The following is an 18,480-nucleotide window of genomic DNA, read 5'->3' on the forward strand; positions in this document are numbered from 1 at the left end:
CTGGCTCCAGAGGTCCGTTCTCGAAATACCTAATATGAAATAAACCGTGCTTACGGTTTGATAAGGCTCCAGAGACGGAGCGGTTATTTTTTTCTTACGGGGCTCCGCGCCTCTTTGACGCGGCTTCACCGCGAACGATCAGTATCGATGACAAAAAAAAACTTCTGAAAACTTGGCTTACAATTTGCTTCACAAACGCAACGCATGAAGTATTCTAATAGGCCATTTCCGAGTTTTCCCGGACCTCTGTATCGGCGAGCATCGGCATTGTTGCGTAACATTCAAAATACAAGGTAAACCTTTATATAGAGAGAAAACCGTTGACATAAAAACCCATAAAACGGCCATAAGTCGGCCCGTGGACCACACAGGAGAGACGTAACACACATTTTAAGCAAGGTAGGCTGTTTTTTATTGAAATCCTTCCATTTTTGTAGGTTAGAGAAACGATATGTTTTTTTCCCATACCGTGAATCCTTATATTTTGAATGTTACGCAATAATGCCGATGCTCGCCGATGCTCATATTTCGAGCTTCGGCTACCTGTGATAAAACTCATTTGTGCCCTAGGCCTCATTTTGAAAGTGAGGGTTTTTGGAACTCGGAATTAGAAGTGGCCTATTGCGCGTTTTAGCTGAATGCGAGATTAATCACGTAAACCTACAATAATTTGGCAATACAAATTGACACCAGGGAAGCATTCTCAGTTTACCTATTAGGTACACTAGTATATTACTGTTGGCCTCAAAAAAACGTTCGCTTTAAATAATTCTTTTGGCCTTATTAATCGAATAAATCTCTGCTAAAAAAAATGATAAATAACTGATAAGTCATCCGATTAGGTCTAAATATCAGCCTCAATACAAAAAAAAAACTTAGAATAACAAAAGGTTAAGCATTATAAGTGGGGTTAAATTCTGTGTTAACAGTAGTTTTAAAGATATCACTATCAATCAAAAAATCTTCAACTACGTTTTGCATACTCAGTCTTAAAATGAACAATCTTTCGTTTAGCAATCTTTTTAAATATCATTTCACGCTTTACGCTTTAATGGTAAGAATAGCTTTCACTCTCATTTGATGAAAATATGAGATATTTTAAACTAGTACCTGACTTTTAAAATCATCTCTAAAGGAAACGGGTCTCCAAATGTAGTAGAACATCCTGGACACGACACGCTCACACCAGAAGTGCGAAAGACGCAACAGCCGGAACACCGGAACTGTTTGCAAGAGGGAGTGCTTACCAAGAGCCTAGTGGCTGTTTACATGAAGGAAAGAAGATCCTAGCACCAGGAAGACCCTTGAAGTCGGAACAACTTTAAGTTTGGTTTACATGCAGAAATTTCGGTCCCGTGTGGTTATCAAGTAGAGGAGGAATTAAAGATGGCAGGGAAAATAACAAGCATCTAATCTGGGCCTACCCAGGGTACCAGAGGCTTTTTCTCGCGTGCGACGAGGAGCTTCGTTGGCCTGCGGCCGACACGTCTTCGGCCAAAGACCGAAGACACGAGCGGCGAAGCCGTGAGAAAAAACCTCTGGCGCAGAGCGCCCTGATTAGTGCCAGGCTCTCAGATAGTATAGTGGAAACGTATTAAAACGAGCAAAGCGAAAATAAGACGCGCACGACTTGGGAAATGGGGCGGTGGCGGCGGATAAAATAGGAGCCGCCCTGTCTCCCCCCAGCCCCCGCGCGTTTTTCGAATTTCTACCACCATCTCGGAGCCTGGAACAGGCTACGCCCTGATTTACCGTGCTAGATGGACTTTGACCTTGTATCTAATCTTCAAAAGCAGCCTCCCACGCAGACGTTCTTAGGGCTTCGTCACGCGTTCTGTGGGGCAGGAACGCGTGACGAACCCCTAAGAACGTCTGCGTGAGTGGCTAAAATAAACTACCTTTCAGAAGCAGCTGGCAGAATCATCACAATCATGATCAGCTTGTGGTAACGTCAAACGAAATTGTCGACCTTTATTGCCGTGATTAGCCACCGGAAAGACCCTTCGCCATTTTTGTCTGGTTTCGGTTCCTAGCACTCAGGGGATCTTCCCTAGCGAAAGCAGTTTACATGGAGTTAAGATCTTCCTACCACTCAGCTAGGAAGATCCTAGCGCTAGGGACAAGTACAAACCTTTGCATGTAAACTGAATACAGAGAACATATGGCCATAGCTAGGATGATCCTCCTTTTAGGATCTTCCTGGTGCTAGGATCTTCCTCCCTCGATGTAAACAGCCCTTAAAACTAGGCAAAAGAGGCTTGGGAAGCCTAGGATGAGTTCCTCGTCTTACTCTATGCTTAAAATAGACTGTTGTTTCTATTCCAAGACTGTAAGCTCTTAACAAAACAAAACTAAACTATCTCGACAAATCTCGACAAGTCTCGAGTCAAGTTCCATTCAAGAGTCCGAATTCAACCACAACGTCACATGACCGAAACACGTGATAATTGTCAGGACGTACATAATGTAACGCAACTCGAAATGTCACTAACATTTCTTCCCCTCCCGAATTACAGGGAAGCTGAAATTCGAATACATTTTAACTGAAATACATCTTTAGCTCTAGATCATAGTTCTCCGAAGTGTTCTTGTTACACATTAATCTGATTACAGTTCGGTGCCCGAATCTCCAGCGGGGAGATTCTAGTTATTGGTCGCTTAAGGGTCTTGCCATTAACCCGTACGTCCACCACTCGCACAAGGCCATCAGGGCCAGGGTACGTCTGCTCGATACGCCCAACATTCCACTGTCTCCTCACTGTTCCGGGATCGATAACAACGACAACATCTCCAACCCGCAAATTGTCGTTACGAAAGTACCACTTCTGTCTTGATCCAATCTGCGGTAAGTATTCTCTCATCCATCGGTTCCAGACATGTCTTGTGAGCTCTTGTAGTCTTCTCCAGCGCTTTCTGGGATTAAATGGCTCGGTGTCGACGCTCTCTGGTACAAAATCACCACCTATCTGCCCGATCAGAACGTGATTTGGAGTCAAGACGCGGTCGTCGTTAGGGTCGTCACTCACAGCTGTTAAAGGTCTCGAATTCAGCAGACTTTCTACGCCAATGAAGATTGTCTCCAACTCCTCATCATTAACTTCTGCATCACCGAGGACAGCAACAATAGCTCGCTTTGCTGCCTTGATCATAGATTCAAAGACTCCACCAAAATGTGGCGCTGCAGGTGGATTCCATTTCCAACTCACTCCTTTATTGGAGGTCATCCGTTGTAGTTTGTCTTGGTCTATAGCAGAGACTAGGTCTCGCAGTTCCCTCGATGCGCTTACAAAGTTCGTTCCATTGTCACTTAACATTTGCTGCGGCCATCCCCTCCGCGCAGTCATTCTGACAAAAGCGTTAAGAAATGCATCAGTGTCCAAAGACGACGCCATCTCTAAGTGGCAACAATGGGTCTTCAAACAGAGAAACAAACACAAATAGCGCTTAGCTCGCACTCTTCCACGTCCTTGCTTAGTTAAGAAAGGTCCTCCAAAGTCTACTGCACAGCTCTCGAAAGGTCTGGAGGATTGCTGCAGTCTACTCTTCGGTAACGGCGCCATTTGCTGGTGAGCTGTCTTTGATCGAAATCGTCTCGCACTCTCAAAACATTCTCTCATGACTCGTTTCACTTGTTCACGAACATGGACCACTAAGTATTTCTCCCGTACATGATTAATCGTATAGTTAAGCCCCATTTGATGACCCTCTGATTCATGGTAGTACTTAACGATCAGTCCTGTGACATGATTCCTCTTAGGCAGTATGATTGGACACTTAACATCATATGGGAGATCGTCCGCATGCCGTAGTCTGGTGTTGGACCTCAAAATGCCATTAACTAATACTGGATTAAATCGTGCCAATGTACTTCCTCTTAGGATTTCCTTGTTCCTTCTCAATGGCTCTATCTCCGCTGAGTACACCTTAGACTGAACCTGCCGAATGATAAATTCCTCAGCGTTTTGAAGCTCCAATGGCTTCAGTTCACCCTTCTCTCTTTGCTCCTCTGGTTTCCTACAATTGTCTGTAAATCGGCGCACCCACGCTGTCACGCGAACTAAAGACAACCCAATTTCCAGTTCTCCTTTTGTTTTGACTCGATACCATTTCGAGTATCTTGAGGGGTCCAATCGCCACACCTCTTTGACACTAGCCGTTTCTTCACCTTCTCCAATTATTTGGTAACTGGTAGCATCCTTTGTGCCTGATTCTTTTGTTCCTTTAAGTTCAAGGTTCTCTGTTGACGTTGGCTTGTCAAACTTGCACTCTGGCCAGTCTTGTCTTGACTTTTTCAGAAATTCGGGCCCATTCCACCATAAATCTGCGCTTGCTAACTCTTCCACTGTCAGGCCTCTTGTTCCAAGGTCGGCGGGGTTTACACCCGTAGGAACATAGCGCCACTGATTAGGAGCAGAGAACTCATGAATTTCTCCAACACGATGGGCTATGAACGACTTATACTCTCTACTTTGACCTTGAATCCAGTACCCCACATTCATACTGTCCACCCAGTATGTCACTCCATTTGTAGGTATCTTGAGTGCAGAGCAAACTTGTCTTGTTAATCGTAATCCGACTAGAGCACCCAAAAGCTCTAATCTGGGGATGCTCACTGCTTTCAATGGTGCAAGCCTAGACTTTGACATGATCATTCGAGCAGTAATGTTGCCACCCTCATACACATGACGCGCGTAAACTACAGCTGTGTATGCGTTCTCTGAGGCGTCACTGAATGTATGAATACTCAGTTCTTCCACCTTAGGACTTGGGTCTTTCAAACACCTTGGGATTTTTACAAGTTCAAGGTCTTTCAATTCTCGAAACCACTTTGTCCATTCTCGCTGATGATGTGTTGGCAACAGTTCATCCCAATCCCGTACCTCCAGCCAAGCCTTTTGTATCAACAACTTGGACCTGATTACATAAGGTGATAAGAAGCCTAATGGGTCGTAAACTAATGCTGTTCGCCTCAAAACATTCCTCTTGGTGAATTCAAATCCATCCAACTGTAACGAGTGTCTAAAGGAAAATTTGTCGTCTGTGGCGGCCCACAGGACACCCAGGGTCTTGGTTGTTGGCAATTCTCTCTTCTCCAAGTCTATCTCGGAAGCAAGATCTTCTTCCACAATGTCAGCAATTACATCCGGTTCATTAGAGATCCATTTGCGGATGTGAAAACTAGCCAAGTCTCCTAATTCCGTTAGCTGCTTTCTTGTATCCTTCGCATCATCCACCGTAGGTGCGGATGGCATCAGATCATCCATGTAACAGTGTCCTAGAACTGCATTAGCTCCCAATGGGTAAGTCTCCTTGTGAAGTCTGGCATGATGTTGCCAAGCAAACTGGACACAAAAAGGGCAATAACACCCTCCAAAAATAAACCTCTTAAACTCATAAACCTTTGGTGTATCCCCACTGTCCAAGTTCCTGTATAAGAATCTGTGCAGAGCCCTGTCCTCTGGTCTAAGAAGTATCTGGTGATACATTTGGCTCACATCACCAGCCAATGCAACTGGCTCTTTTCTAAACTTAACTAAAACGTCCACAATGTCACTTTGCAACTTAGGACCTGGTAGTGATTCACTGTTCAAACTCTTTCCATTTTTCTGAGCTGAGCCATCGAAAACAACCAGAACTTTGGTTGTGGCCTTCTCTGGCCTTACCACGGGGAAATGTGGAAGGAACCATTCTGATGGTGGTTTTGGCTCATCCTCTGGGACTTCTCGGATATATCCTTTACTTAAGTAGTCATCAGCCACTGATTGGTAAGCCTGTGCCAGCTTCTCATCTTGCATTAACTTCTTCTCAACTGTGTGAAGGCGTTTCTCTGCCATCTGTCGGTTTGGCGGTAATTCTGGTCTTTCATGTTTCCAAGGCACCGCAACTTCATATCTTTCACCATCAAACCTGATTGATTCGTTCACTTTAGCAAAGGCTAGTTTCTCTTCAGGGGAAAGTGGTTGCTCCACCTACGGTGTGATCCCAATAGCCTCAAGGCTCCAAAACTGTTTCAGCAGATAATTCAGATCTCCATCACTACACTCTGACTGCCTTATGCGGTAGGTGTTCAGGTAACCAGTGTTACTTGTTCCAAGTCCCTCAGATGTACCAATGGTACCAATTGCTGTCCACCCTAATGGACACAGTCTGGCACTAGGTTCATTGTCGCCTCCACGAACCTCTTTCATAGGAAACAGCAGGTTGTAATAATCTGAACCAATAAGAACGTCAATTTTACTCCTTTTTCCAAGCTTAGGAAAAGGAATGTCTCTCAAATGTTTCCACTGGTCTTTGATTTGCAGCCAGTTGGTGGGTTTCATCCCACCAAGATGTTATTAGATGTTTTCGCCACAATCACTGTGTCCACCCGACCATCTAGACTCTCCAAGCCAATCTCCATCGTTGCTGACATTAAATTGACCTTCTGTCCATTTGCAACATTGATAATTACTCTTTCCTTCCTACCATACAACCCCAGTTCCTCTACCACATCCTCATTAACATACGAAGTATCACTGCCTTCGTCCAAGAAACAATTAACTTGCAAGCGTCTCTCCTCATGTTTCAGAATGACAGGAACAGTACGCAAGGCAATACTCCTCTGTGCGTGTTCTTGCACTGTTTCATACGTACTGGACTTGTTTTCCTCTATCACGGGTGTGTCAGCCTTCCCCTCCATGGACCCAGAGGCTACTTTCTCCTCGTGAAGTAACCGATGGTGTCTGTCCTTGCATCCGTCAATTCCACACTCTCTGTTCCAAGTACATGAGTCACCAAGGTGCCCTTTCCCTAAGCAACGGTAACACAGTCCAAGCTTCTTCGCCGTCTCCCACTTCTTTCTATGTTCCATTCCCTTGAACATATCACATTTCCAAATTGGGTGTTTTTGGTTGCACACTTTACAGGGACGATCACGTTTCTCTTCTGTGGTGCCAAAATAAGACTTAGTTGAGCTCTTTCCTCGTACACTTCCAACACTGGACAAACCATGCTTAATTTCTGATGCTTGTACCTGGTACTCAGCTTCCTCAGCAACCCAGCGACGCAGCTCTTCAAGAGACCCCAAGCTTCCCTTTTCTTTAATCCATCGATAGTACTGGCTAAGTAGAGCTTGAGGAAGTTTTTCCAGCACAATTGCGTACAATGTTCCTCCTTCCAGGTCAGCAAACTTCTTATTTTCCTTTAAAGAAACCACAGTCCTCTCCACTATGTCGGCAAATCTTTCTAGCTCCCTCGGATTATCAGCGTTTATTGGCCTCATCTTACGTAGCTCATCGATATGGGCTTGAACCTGTCGCCTGTTTCCCCCATACTTTCGATTCAACCTTGCCTTAGCTGCTTCATAGGCATGATCCGAGTAACCAAGCCCTTTTACCGTTTCGGCCGCCTCTCCTACTAAACAACTTTCGAGCCGCAACATTTTAAACTGAGCCGACAAATTTGTTTCATCCACACAACTGGAAAACGCTGCCCACCACGACTGATATTCTTTCTTGTCGCCCGAAAACTTTGGGATTCGAATCCGCTCAAGCTGTTTGTTTGCGTCGACCACGTGACCATCTTTGCCATGTGCGCTCTCAAATGTGCCGATCTGGCTTGTGTTATTTCCTTCGCTTTCCTTGCTGTTACTTCGCGATAAGAAAAGCCGAGCTTCCTTTGTCTCGTTATCCACACGATCTATCATTTTATCCGCTTCATCACCTGTTGAAGCCGCCAGCGATGCATGCTTATTATCTCCGTACAAGGTTTGAAGCGAGTCCAACAGCTCCAACAATTCATCCCGTCGCTTGTCGATGTCCTGGAGTTTTGCCGTGACATTTTCCTTGTTTGGTGTTTTCGTCGATAATTCCGCAGCTAATTCGTTCAGATGCTTCGTAATACTTGTCTTGAGAGTTCTTTTTTCTTTCTTTAACTCTTCTATTTTTCCATCGATAATTCCTCCAGCTTCAATTCTCGATGGACTTCCCGCCAAATGTTTCCAAGTTCGAACGAGTCCCTTGCAAATTCCACAATACTGGTTCCGATTGTCCAATTATTACACCAATGCGAATATCCGGCTCGAAGGACCAAAATGTTGTTTCTATTCCAAGACTGTAAGCTCTTAACAAAACAAAACTAAACTATCTCGACAAATCTCGACAAGTCTCGAGTCAAGTTCCATTCAAGAGTCCGAATTCAACCACAACGTCACATGACCGAAACACGTGATAATTGTCAGGACGTACATAATGTAACGCAACTCGAAATGTCACTAACATAGACTTTTAGCCAGAAAGGTCAGCTAAGGTCCCAGCACAGCGGGACTAAAGTTAAAAGTATTTTTTCTAGTCAGCGTATATATTAATAACACACTGACTCCCGATAACTCGAACCCTCGCTAACTCGAACCCTCGATAACTCGAACCTCCCTCTAACTAAAAGAAACTTTTGTTTCCCTTCAGATCATTTCCACATAATGTTACCAGCGATAACTCGAACCATTTTTTGAGCGCTTAAAAAGTCGGCAAAAAAAAACAGTGTACTGTCGTCCGAAACGTTGATTTTGAATCTCCCATTGACGTGTTGTAGCCATTAGTGGAGGCTGATGTTGTTTGTCACAAATCTAACGTGAAACAGCTTTACTACTCAAAACAGTAAAACGCGTGCTCTATTTAGGCTATGTTTTTTAGTTATATTCTGAATAATAACCTATAAGTATCTTTCAATTTCCACTTAACGTTTCTACAATTAAATGTGGTTAAAATGTTCACTGTACAGTAAAAACTGGTTTTTCCCTTACTTCCGGCCATTTGCTTCGAGCTCCTGATAACTAGAACTTTTTCCTATTTCCCTTGAAGGTTCGAGTTATCGGGAGTCGACTGTAATTTCAAAACCGAAAAGGATTGAAACTAATTAAAAGCTATTACGTAATCACTGCTCTTGGTTCTATGTAGAGAAGACATAACAGAGTTTTTCAAGCCTTTATGACTGACGTAATAACACTTAAACTTTATTGTCAGAAACTTACCGCCCAACCAATCAAATTGGATACAAAGACATTTGTTTTTTTTTAACACCTTAAGATCTACTTCTGCAAGAAAAATATGTTTGTTTTTTCCAAATTATCCCTATATCGCTTTGTTCTGTTTGTTTACAAATGCCCGGAAAAATTGACGTTTCCCTAACTGTGCGTGAGAAAGCATTTTATTTAACTGCACAAGAATAACTCTTCTATTTTTTTTCTTATTGTCAAATTTTGATTTATTTAATATAACTGAGAGAAGAGAAAATCAGTGTCTTGCCATGATTTATTTTATGAACGGTTAAGTAATTTGGGGATAGCGACAAAATCAAAACAACTCGGACGGCAATTTTTTCTCTAAATCACCGATTTTTCTATCGAGACAAAGTCATACTACGTCATGATAATTACCTGTTTTTTGTTTACTTCGACAGACAAAAAAAATTGTTTGAAGAATTTAACTGACATAGAGGTTCAGTTATAGTTAAAGTACCATTCTTAGCGTTTTTTCCTAATACTAAACTAAATCCTTGTATAGAACTTATAAGTCTATAAATAAATGTTTACTATTAACAAAATGGACGGGGGCATCAGAAATAATTCTTTACTAATTTCAGCTGCCGGTTTCTTTTTATCATTTTTCATTTACTCAGCGGGAAAATAGCTATGTCAATGATTATTGTGTGGCGCAAACAAGCTTTTAAATTTCACAGGTTTAAAATAAATACAAAAAGCAGTTCGAAATATGTATTCAATATAATTTCCAACACCTCTCATTCGGCAGCTGTCTTTTAACAGTAAGTTCATTTGTTTGAACTCGATTATTTCGTTCAGAGACAAAATATCTTACTACATCAAAATTAAATAGCAATTCAATGGCTTTCGCAGTGGGAAGGATGTGAGAAACTTGAACTGTTTGTTCGGTTCTGTCAGCTCATGCAGGCATTTTGTTCACTGAATTCTAACGCCGTTTGATGACTGCCGGAGAAACATAACAAAATTTAGCTGTTAATAATGTACTTAAACGCAAATATCAGTCTCGGGTTGAATTTATCTGATACCAGTGAAAACACTGCTGTCCCAAACAGCATAAGTGTGGTCTCCTTCATAGGAATATTTATACTGTGTTTCTACATCATAGTGTATTCTACATCCACTGTGGGAAACTTTGTCGTTCTTTACATTTGCCACAGAAGTGGACGATCCGCGGCCTTTAAGCCAACGCGGACTGGATTTTTCAATCGTTACATTGCCAATCTTGCCATTGCAGATCTTCTTTTTACACAACTGACTGTTTTCGATGCAGTTTATGCGATTCTTGCCGACTGGGTGTTTGGCGCGGCGATGTGCAAGCTTCAAGGATTTCTGGTCGAGCTATGTTATTCCGCGGCAATTTTGACTTTGATTGCCATTAGCCGCGAAAGGCGAAAATCTATATCCGACTTGGAAATGAAATCACGAATCCAGCGAATCAAGGAGAGAAAAATTTTCTCGATCATTGTATGGATCGTGGCTTTTGTGCTCTGTTCGCCTCTTTTGTATGCTTACAATGTTGTAAAAACTGAAACAGAAAATGGTATCAGCCGATGTAACAACATTGCTTGGTTACATATTGGAAGGCGGATTTATTACAGTATTACTATAGTAATACTGTTCGTTTTCCCGCTAACTATCATGATCTGGACACAGCTAAAGATCAAACGAGTTTTAAACGCGCAAGTAGTAGCAAATCAACAAATCGCAGCATTAACGCGAGCGCGCCAAAAGAAAGCCAGTCGAATGCTTAGTTCTGTAACACTCGTTTTTTTCGTGTTGTGGTCGCCATTTATTTTGACTCGTACCCTTCGTTATTTCGCGTGGTACGAAGGGGAAATAATGTGGAAACTTAGCCAGCTTTTAACTCTTGCCTCCTCGGCAGCAAACCCATTTATTTACAGTTTTTACAGTCTACATTATAGGATTTTTATTAAGAGGTTAATCACCTGCCAATGTCGACGCTTCATGGCTAAAAGTGAAAATGTACCTACTTCCACAGCTATTTCCTTATATTGAAATTACGTCAAAATAAGAAACATCCTAATGGCTTTACTACTACGGACAGAAGATTGATAAGCCATTAGGGCATCAACGAATTTAGATCTTTCACAATCATGCCCAAAATTCAGTCGGGTCAAGTTATCTTATCAAGTAGGGGAAAGGTATAGTCATCTTTTTGGTTTTTTCTCACGTTTTAGTACGTAATCTTTTTTCAAACAAACTTCCAGTCTCAAATCTTTGCTGTGGGAGAGATAGGATCAGCCGAAAAGTGAATATGAAGCTCAGGAACTAATTAGTGTGCGAGGTAAATGAGTTAAATTATATCGTTCTATCCAGTCCATAATGAGGAAAGGTTAATAGCGGATGTATTGGTTTCTGATCGACTTTCGGACGCTAGCTCGCCCTTGGACAAGAAACAAAAATAAACTAAACTGAAAATCGTTTCCCTGAGTAAATAAGTAAACGGGATGTTGCTGTCTGGCTTTGATCGATTTTAAAAGATAGTTGAGGTATTGTGACGGATAGATAGTGTTAAAATGACACCTGAAAATGAGGTTTTCAAACAAACGTATAACGCCAATTTTAATGATGCTAAGCAGCTGTCGCCACTCGTTCTGTCCTGGCTATGCAAACCTGACACGAATGTCTTTTTCAGTCGTATAAAGTAGACTAGCGGCATTACATAGACCTTTATTCGTTTTTTTAAACTTTTAATGACATGAACAAGTTAAGGAAAATCCGTCAATTTCGATGGAAAGAGTGCCTTTAAATTAATGACATTTCCAAATTTGAAAGTGATTTGGGAAAAACTAAAGAAGATATGGCTCCTCAAAGCGTCGCGAGATTTACAAACGTTTGTATAGCCTGCGTGGCAGGCGTTCGAAAGTGAAGGGGAATGGAATTGGGGGGCAAGAGTGCAGCGAGACCGCGCGCGGGGGAGGAGGGAGGAGGGGAATTTCTTTCCTTTCTCCCTCGCGCGCCAAAAATTTCCCCTTCCCCTTCCCCTTTTAACGCCTGCCACGCCGGCTAACGTTTTTATGGTGGGGAGCACAAGCTTGCCCCCCACCATTCAAACGTCTGTTAATTTTCGGAACTTTGCGGAGCTATATTCTCGCTCGCTTAAGACATATCACCTTCAAACTTGGCTTTAAGGTGCTGTTTCTAATGGTGTCGACGGATTTTTGCTAACTGGTCCATGTCAAAAGTTGAAACAACCGTAGAAGGGTCTATGATTGTAAAGCTTAGTTCTCAAATGCCACCGACCCGCCTGCGATACTGCCTGAGATACTTTTCCAACATATTAGAACAAAAGCAATCGCACCGCTTTTTACCCCCGGTATGCCCCGGGGCTGGCACACAGTATACTAAATAAAAATTGAAAGTCAGCTTTATCAGGCATGCCGGCTGGGATGGCCTCTGTTACTGTGACTTCTACTCTCTCATCGGAACACTGGGTATTCTAACCGGTATTGGTGGCCATTCAGTTCGTCAAGGTTTACGGCATGTGAGAACAGCAGGCCGAACCAACCAAATGATTCTAGCTTAGGTTTTGTTTTATGGTGCTGGTAATTAGTCAAATAGAGTATTTTCTTCGAATAGCACGTTCGGGAGAGTTAATGAAGACACAATTGTACATTGTACATTGTATATTGCTTGGCTTAATTTGCTTCCGTCGTGGGCGCATCAAAAGCGACAAAATTGTACAGAGTAAAATTACCTTTAGCTAGGAATTGCAATTTACCATGCTCTCCGAACTAAATCTGAATGTCTCATGCGGTTTTCTCATGACTTGATCAAGGAAAAATGTACTCGTCTATCTTGAGTGGACGTTTCATTTATTCCCTCTTCGAAAAGTTCCTTTTCTCTTTAAGAAACGGAAGGTACAAGCAAAAATACGAGGCCTCCAGGTGACCCTCTTGAAGGTAAACTGAAGGCTTCTTACTTTACGTCAGGTAGCTCGAAATTGTTTTCATCTGACTGTCTAACAAACCTGAGGCCGACGGCCATTTTTACTCACCTCTCGTCGGCGCTACGTCTCGTTACGGGTATTAATATACTTCTACTTTATAATATTAAAGCTTACACGTAAATGAAAGAAGTCGAAACAAGGATTTGAGATCACACTTGGGAATTGAACAGAACAGCAGAAGGCATCGAACTAGCCGCTATGCCAAGCCATTGCTACTAAAAAAAAATGTTTACTCAGTAAGTTTGTATTCAACCATCTTAGAAATCACCTTTTCGTTTTTTTTTTTATAAATTAAATTATTCTTTTGAATACTGTTTAGCTGTGCTCTGAAAGAAAAATTCACTAACAAAGTATACAATTTAATTTTAAAAGATCTTCCTGCAATACAGCGTTACGGACTAGACTGCACTAACTGACGAAAATTTTCTCGTTGATAAATACAACGGAGAGGCGCGTAATTATAGCGCTATTTTTGTTTCTGTTTTTCGCTAAAATGCTAGAAATCTCTTAGCAACTGATCTAGGGCAAACTTCTAGAATTGAAAAACAAATTTAATTTCAAACTTCTTGATCAGTTGGACACCTTGTTGAAACAAAGAAAATTAAACAACGCGTCTCAGTGATTTACCATGCAATGAATTGGTTGGACTTTATTGCTTCTCAACTTTGTATTGTAAGTAGTTTGAATATGTATCTAAAATTGGCAAAAGCAAGAAAGTATATTGCGACCGATAGCTTTGTTTTGGTAAGCAACGCCAAATTACGTGTTATAGAGACGGACAGTTTTCTCTTCTGTTACGTGCTTTACTTAATTAACATTCTATTGCGTTTCTTTTTTGTTATTGAAAAAAGAAAAAAAAAAACCGAAAAAATTTGTTCACAAGTTGTGCGCTAAGTTTTGATCACTTCGTTCCTGTGCAGTTCTGGTTATCACTGTGTTGAATTTTTAAAAAAGTAACCTGAGATCAGGCCCAATTTTAGCGGTTCTCATCCATTCTCTCTAACGGTTGCCGCTAAAGTCAAAAAAATTGAAAATTGAAAATTGGGCCTGGTTTGTGCTCTCTGCGGTCAGATTTTGGCGGCAACGCTGATTGGCTGTTAGAACAATGCCACAAGATCTGATTGGCTGTTGGAATCAACGGAAGTTGAAAGCGCTTATTCCTCGCGTGGTTGTTTTCGTGAATGACCAGCTGTCAGCGGAGAGAAGGATCGAGTTTGCTGTCTTTTTTAATTTTTTATGGTCTTATGGTAGGAAAATTTGCCTTAATTTGTGCCTTGGAAATTCAGAAAATTCAGATGGTTGTTCATATCTTCTCATATTTTTCTTTATTTACGGAACTAATGTGAGTCTATGGCAGAGTTGAATCTCTCTGCAAATTGAAAAAAGAAAACATCCCACTACGCCTTGCCCACAAATCCTACAGGCTCAGACAAGCCCTATCCTACACCTCCACGGAGCGTAAATGCCCTAGAGACAAATGCCCTATCTCTAACACCGGATTCAGTGTGTTTACGAAGAAATGCAGTGTACCAGCTCACGTGTAACAGCTGCGATCAACAATACATTGGTAACACGACACGCTTCATCCACGACCGCGTAAGGGAACATCTCAATAATGAAAACTCCTCTGTTAAAAAAACATATCTTTTCCTGTCAGAACAAAGACCATAAAGGCATTGATGTCAAGATTATTATGAGCGGAAACGACCCCGCTAATCTACGCCTCTATGAAGCTTTTTCATTAGAAAGGGCAAGCCTACACTCAATTCCCGAGAAGAATGTAGTGAATTCGCAGACCTTCTATTTTAGTATTTTATTTTAGAGACCATTCTTAAAGGTCAAATGAACCAAAAAATTGAAATATTTTCTTTTGTCGCTTTACCTTCACCAAACACTAAAAAGTACCATCCTTAGTGAGATTTGGGTAAAGATTTTTATTATATACATACTGAGAAATACTCACCAAAAAGTTATGTCGTAAATTTTCGTACGCAAATTAGTTCTAGCCAATCAGAGGAGCGAACGATGGTTTTCACACGTGAAAAAAATGATACGTCCAATCAGAATCGCGAACGATGTTTTTTCACGTGTGAGAAAAATGATACGTCCAATCAGAAGCCACAGAGGTGTGTGAGTTTCGCGCCAAAATTCCCGCCTTTTATTGCAGCTTGCAGCGCTGCTTCGCACACATTCAACGAGAAAAGTTTTACTCAAAGAGTTTTTCTCGCTAAAAAAGTGAAAAACATTTCGGAAATGGAGTAGAATAGTTTCGTTTGTTTCACTGTCGATAAAGAAAACGGTAGAGAGCCGGCGAAACAACAGCGGAAAGGGAAAAACAGAACGAGACGTAAGCTTTTGTTGTGCTTTTTGTCGGAGCTACTTCGCCTTTCATTTAAGCTTAAGCTTATATTGAAACCGGACATTTTACTTAAATTCACTCATTTTCAATTGTGCATTGACAACAAACAGTTAAGATTACTTATAGTTCTTGGATTACCTCATATCCTTACCGTCATTTATGTTTTTAACAAACGTTTTTACTAAAAAGCTGATACTTCGTTTTCGTTGTCATTTTGGGGAAAGTGTGTAGCGGCATGAATGTCTCGGTATGTATATAATAAACACAATACCACATGGAAAGTGCTTTGTACGGTATTTACGCACTCGTTGTTTTTGTATCAGAAATCTTACTCGTTCGCTGCGCTCACTCGTTCGATTTCTGATACGTCAACAACTCGTGCGTAAATACCGTACGCCAGCACTTTCCATGAAGTATTCTCTATTTCTTCCCAAGCCTTTATAGAAAGATAAAAGATCAAAATCCGAGCATTTCCGAAGGCTTCACGAAAACGTTTCTGAAATGGCCGCGTGATAGACTGGAGACTACGTGACGTCAATGTTGGTCTTTCAGGGCGGAAAAACGTTCTGCGCATCCCTTATCGCCTGAGTTTGTTTGTCTCGTTCTGTGAGAGTTTAGTCTCCTTCGCAGCCGTTATTAGGGTCGTCACTCGTCACGCAACGCTCCTCCCCACTAACAGGAGCGTTGCGTGACGAGTGACGACCCTAATAACGGCTGCGAAGGAGACTAGTGAGAGTTCGGACTGAGACTGAATGAAATACACGAGGTGCGAACGTTTGCTCCCCGTAAAGGCGTTTTTTTTTGGTTTTTGTTGTTGTTGATGTTGTTGTTGTTTTTTCGTCACTTGAAAATTACTAACCAATGTTAGAGTAAAAACAGATCATTCCGTCAGTCTGAGGAGGAATAAAACGTTTTGAACATTTCAAAAGAGGTTTGTATTTTTCTGATAATTGTGCATTCGATTTGTGAATTGATTTTGTGTCCAGTGCTTCGCCTTCTTTCGCCGGGCTGAATTAAAACCGGCTTGTATTATGTTATTAGTAGTTACGGTTAGTTTTTTTACATGCCCAGATTCATTTATGTTTGCATAACCAGCTCTATCCTTGTCTTATGTCAAAGAACCGTAATGCTAACGCTTGCGAGTGAACAAATCGAAACAAACTTGAGCGCTTAAAACTTCCTCGGAACTATAGAAGGCTAGCAAGCTTATTCGAGAAGAACAGACTACTTCGATCACTTTTCTGTTGCTCAAGTAATAATAGTCAGAGTTTTGTTTTCTTTTTTCATTTTTAATTACGTGGTTTTGTTTTCTTTCTGTACGCAAATTTTCCTTTTCACTCGCTGTGAAGTAGCTGAGAACGACAACTGCTACACTGCTAGCAGAGTCGCTTCGATCTTTCCTAGATAAGTCGGGAAAGAGGAAGATCGAAGGAGACTCTGTTCGCAGGGTAGACAACTGCCGGCAGTGACTTCAAAACAATTAACTCTTTGCCCGTAAACAATTGCTGGAGCTGGATTTGACTGAAGCGAGCAAAACAAACCCTTATGTGCAGTTTTCTGTACTTTCTAATCATTCAGTTTGCTGAGTTTAATTTGCTTGAATAAAGACCCTCGCATGGACCAGTTTTTAAATATAGCTAAATCGTGAATCATGGCTTGGGTGCGAAGCTTGCAACTGATCTTTTGCTTTTAAGATCTTTAGGTAGGGTATTTCGCACAGAAAACTCACTTCTTCATTGTCAGCGGGTATAAGAACCTTAAGCCTTATGTTTTTTTGAATGGAAATTTGTTGTTTTGCAGCCTTATCACTGAAGCTTTTTTAGTTCACTTAAGCTGAATTTTATGCATGATGGAATTGTTCTTTGCTTGTCGCCTCGCTTTGCGGGCTTAAAGTGGCGTCTATGGTCCTTAAAGTGACCATTAAATCATATACATGACTGGAGAGAAGTTTTGCAGTAATGTAACTTCAACTTTGTTTGAAGGAAATCTTACTTGGTTTTTGAGAAGTGTTATGCATGTTCAACTTGACAACACAAAGCAAACTTTATCTGCGCGAATTTAACAATCAAGTTTAAAAAACTGTAGTTGCTTTGAAACTGATTTTGGGGAAGATTTTACTAGATAAAGATTAACTCTTTTTCTGCCAACATATGAACGCCAAAACTTCTACATTGAGGATTTTGTTTATATTTTAGTGCTCTGCGAAGCTCAAGTATCCGATCGAGCGTGGGTTTTAAAATATCAGCTCGAGTGCGACAAAGTTCGATAACTTCAAACACATTTTGGGCAAGCGTGAATTTCTTTGGGCAAGTCACTATACAAAGATATTTTGTTTTTGTGTCCACAGCGGAGCTCCGGACCTTACATATCCAGAGAATTCCTTATATGAACACATTTTGTGAATACATCTTGAAAAAAATCGCACATTTCCAGTACAGCGCAAGGAAATTAATGCCGTCGTTAAAGTCCGTTTTACTATGATGTATTCTTCGAGAAAATTAAATAATAAGAAGGTTATAACAACAGTTTGCAACTTTTGAAGACAAATTGCCTGTTCTTTCCAGGTTTATGGTCGCATAAACCACTTCTGCGCCAAGTCGACTCGAAAAACTCTGTTTTGAATTTCCCGCTTTTTTTCACCTGACCAACATTGACGTCACAAGCTGTTTCTTCCGACAATTTTTCCGACCGCTCTAAGAAGATAAGGGCCAAAAAACGGCAATTTTTAATTGCGAATATCTCGGAGATGCTTGCTTCAATTGAGCTGAAACTTCATAGTATGTTTATTTGGTTCATATTAAACACATTTCACTAGAATTGAACTAAAATGAAAAATGTCGAAATTTTGGTTCATTTAACCTTTAAGCGCTTTTGTCTAGAGACACTCCATCATTAGAGCTTTGTATTCCATTCACAGTTTATTTCTACAGCTTTCATAGATACATACGTCACATCCTTTACACATTTCACCCTGCACTTTCTTTACATATATATAGCGCGCGTGGAATATTTTCTCATCCCTGATGATGCCGTTGATCGACGAAAGCTTGGATTTTAGAGTTTACTTTTTAAACAGCAGTTTAAGGCCTCACTAGAACAGTTTAATTTTTTTAA

At 41.2% G+C, this 18,480-nt stretch overlaps 2 protein-coding genes across 2 annotated transcripts; one reads left to right on the forward strand and one right to left on the reverse strand.

The window, feature by feature from the left end:
• Nucleotides 1-2,591: 2,591 nt before the first annotated feature.
• LOC140953333 (uncharacterized) lies at nucleotides 2,592-5,834 on the reverse strand. The gene has a single exon (XM_073402825.1). It carries the CDS (start codon nucleotides 5,832-5,834, stop codon nucleotides 2,592-2,594), a length of 3,243 nt encoding a protein of 1,080 aa, XP_073258926.1.
• A 3,849-nt stretch (nucleotides 5,835-9,683) lies between these two features.
• Nucleotides 9,684-11,478, forward strand: LOC140952760 (neuropeptide Y receptor type 4-like). The gene has a single exon (XM_073402205.1). It carries the CDS (start codon nucleotides 10,016-10,018, stop codon nucleotides 11,051-11,053), a length of 1,038 nt encoding a protein of 345 aa, XP_073258306.1. The 5' UTR covers nucleotides 9,684-10,015; the 3' UTR covers nucleotides 11,054-11,478.
• The last annotated feature ends 7,002 nt before the right edge of the window (nucleotides 11,479-18,480 follow it).

The sequence above is a fragment of the Porites lutea genome, chromosome 11 (assembly GCF_958299795.1).
Source record: "Porites lutea chromosome 11, jaPorLute2.1, whole genome shotgun sequence".
In the NCBI taxonomy this organism is placed as follows: Eukaryota; Metazoa; Cnidaria; class Anthozoa; order Scleractinia; family Poritidae; genus Porites; species Porites lutea.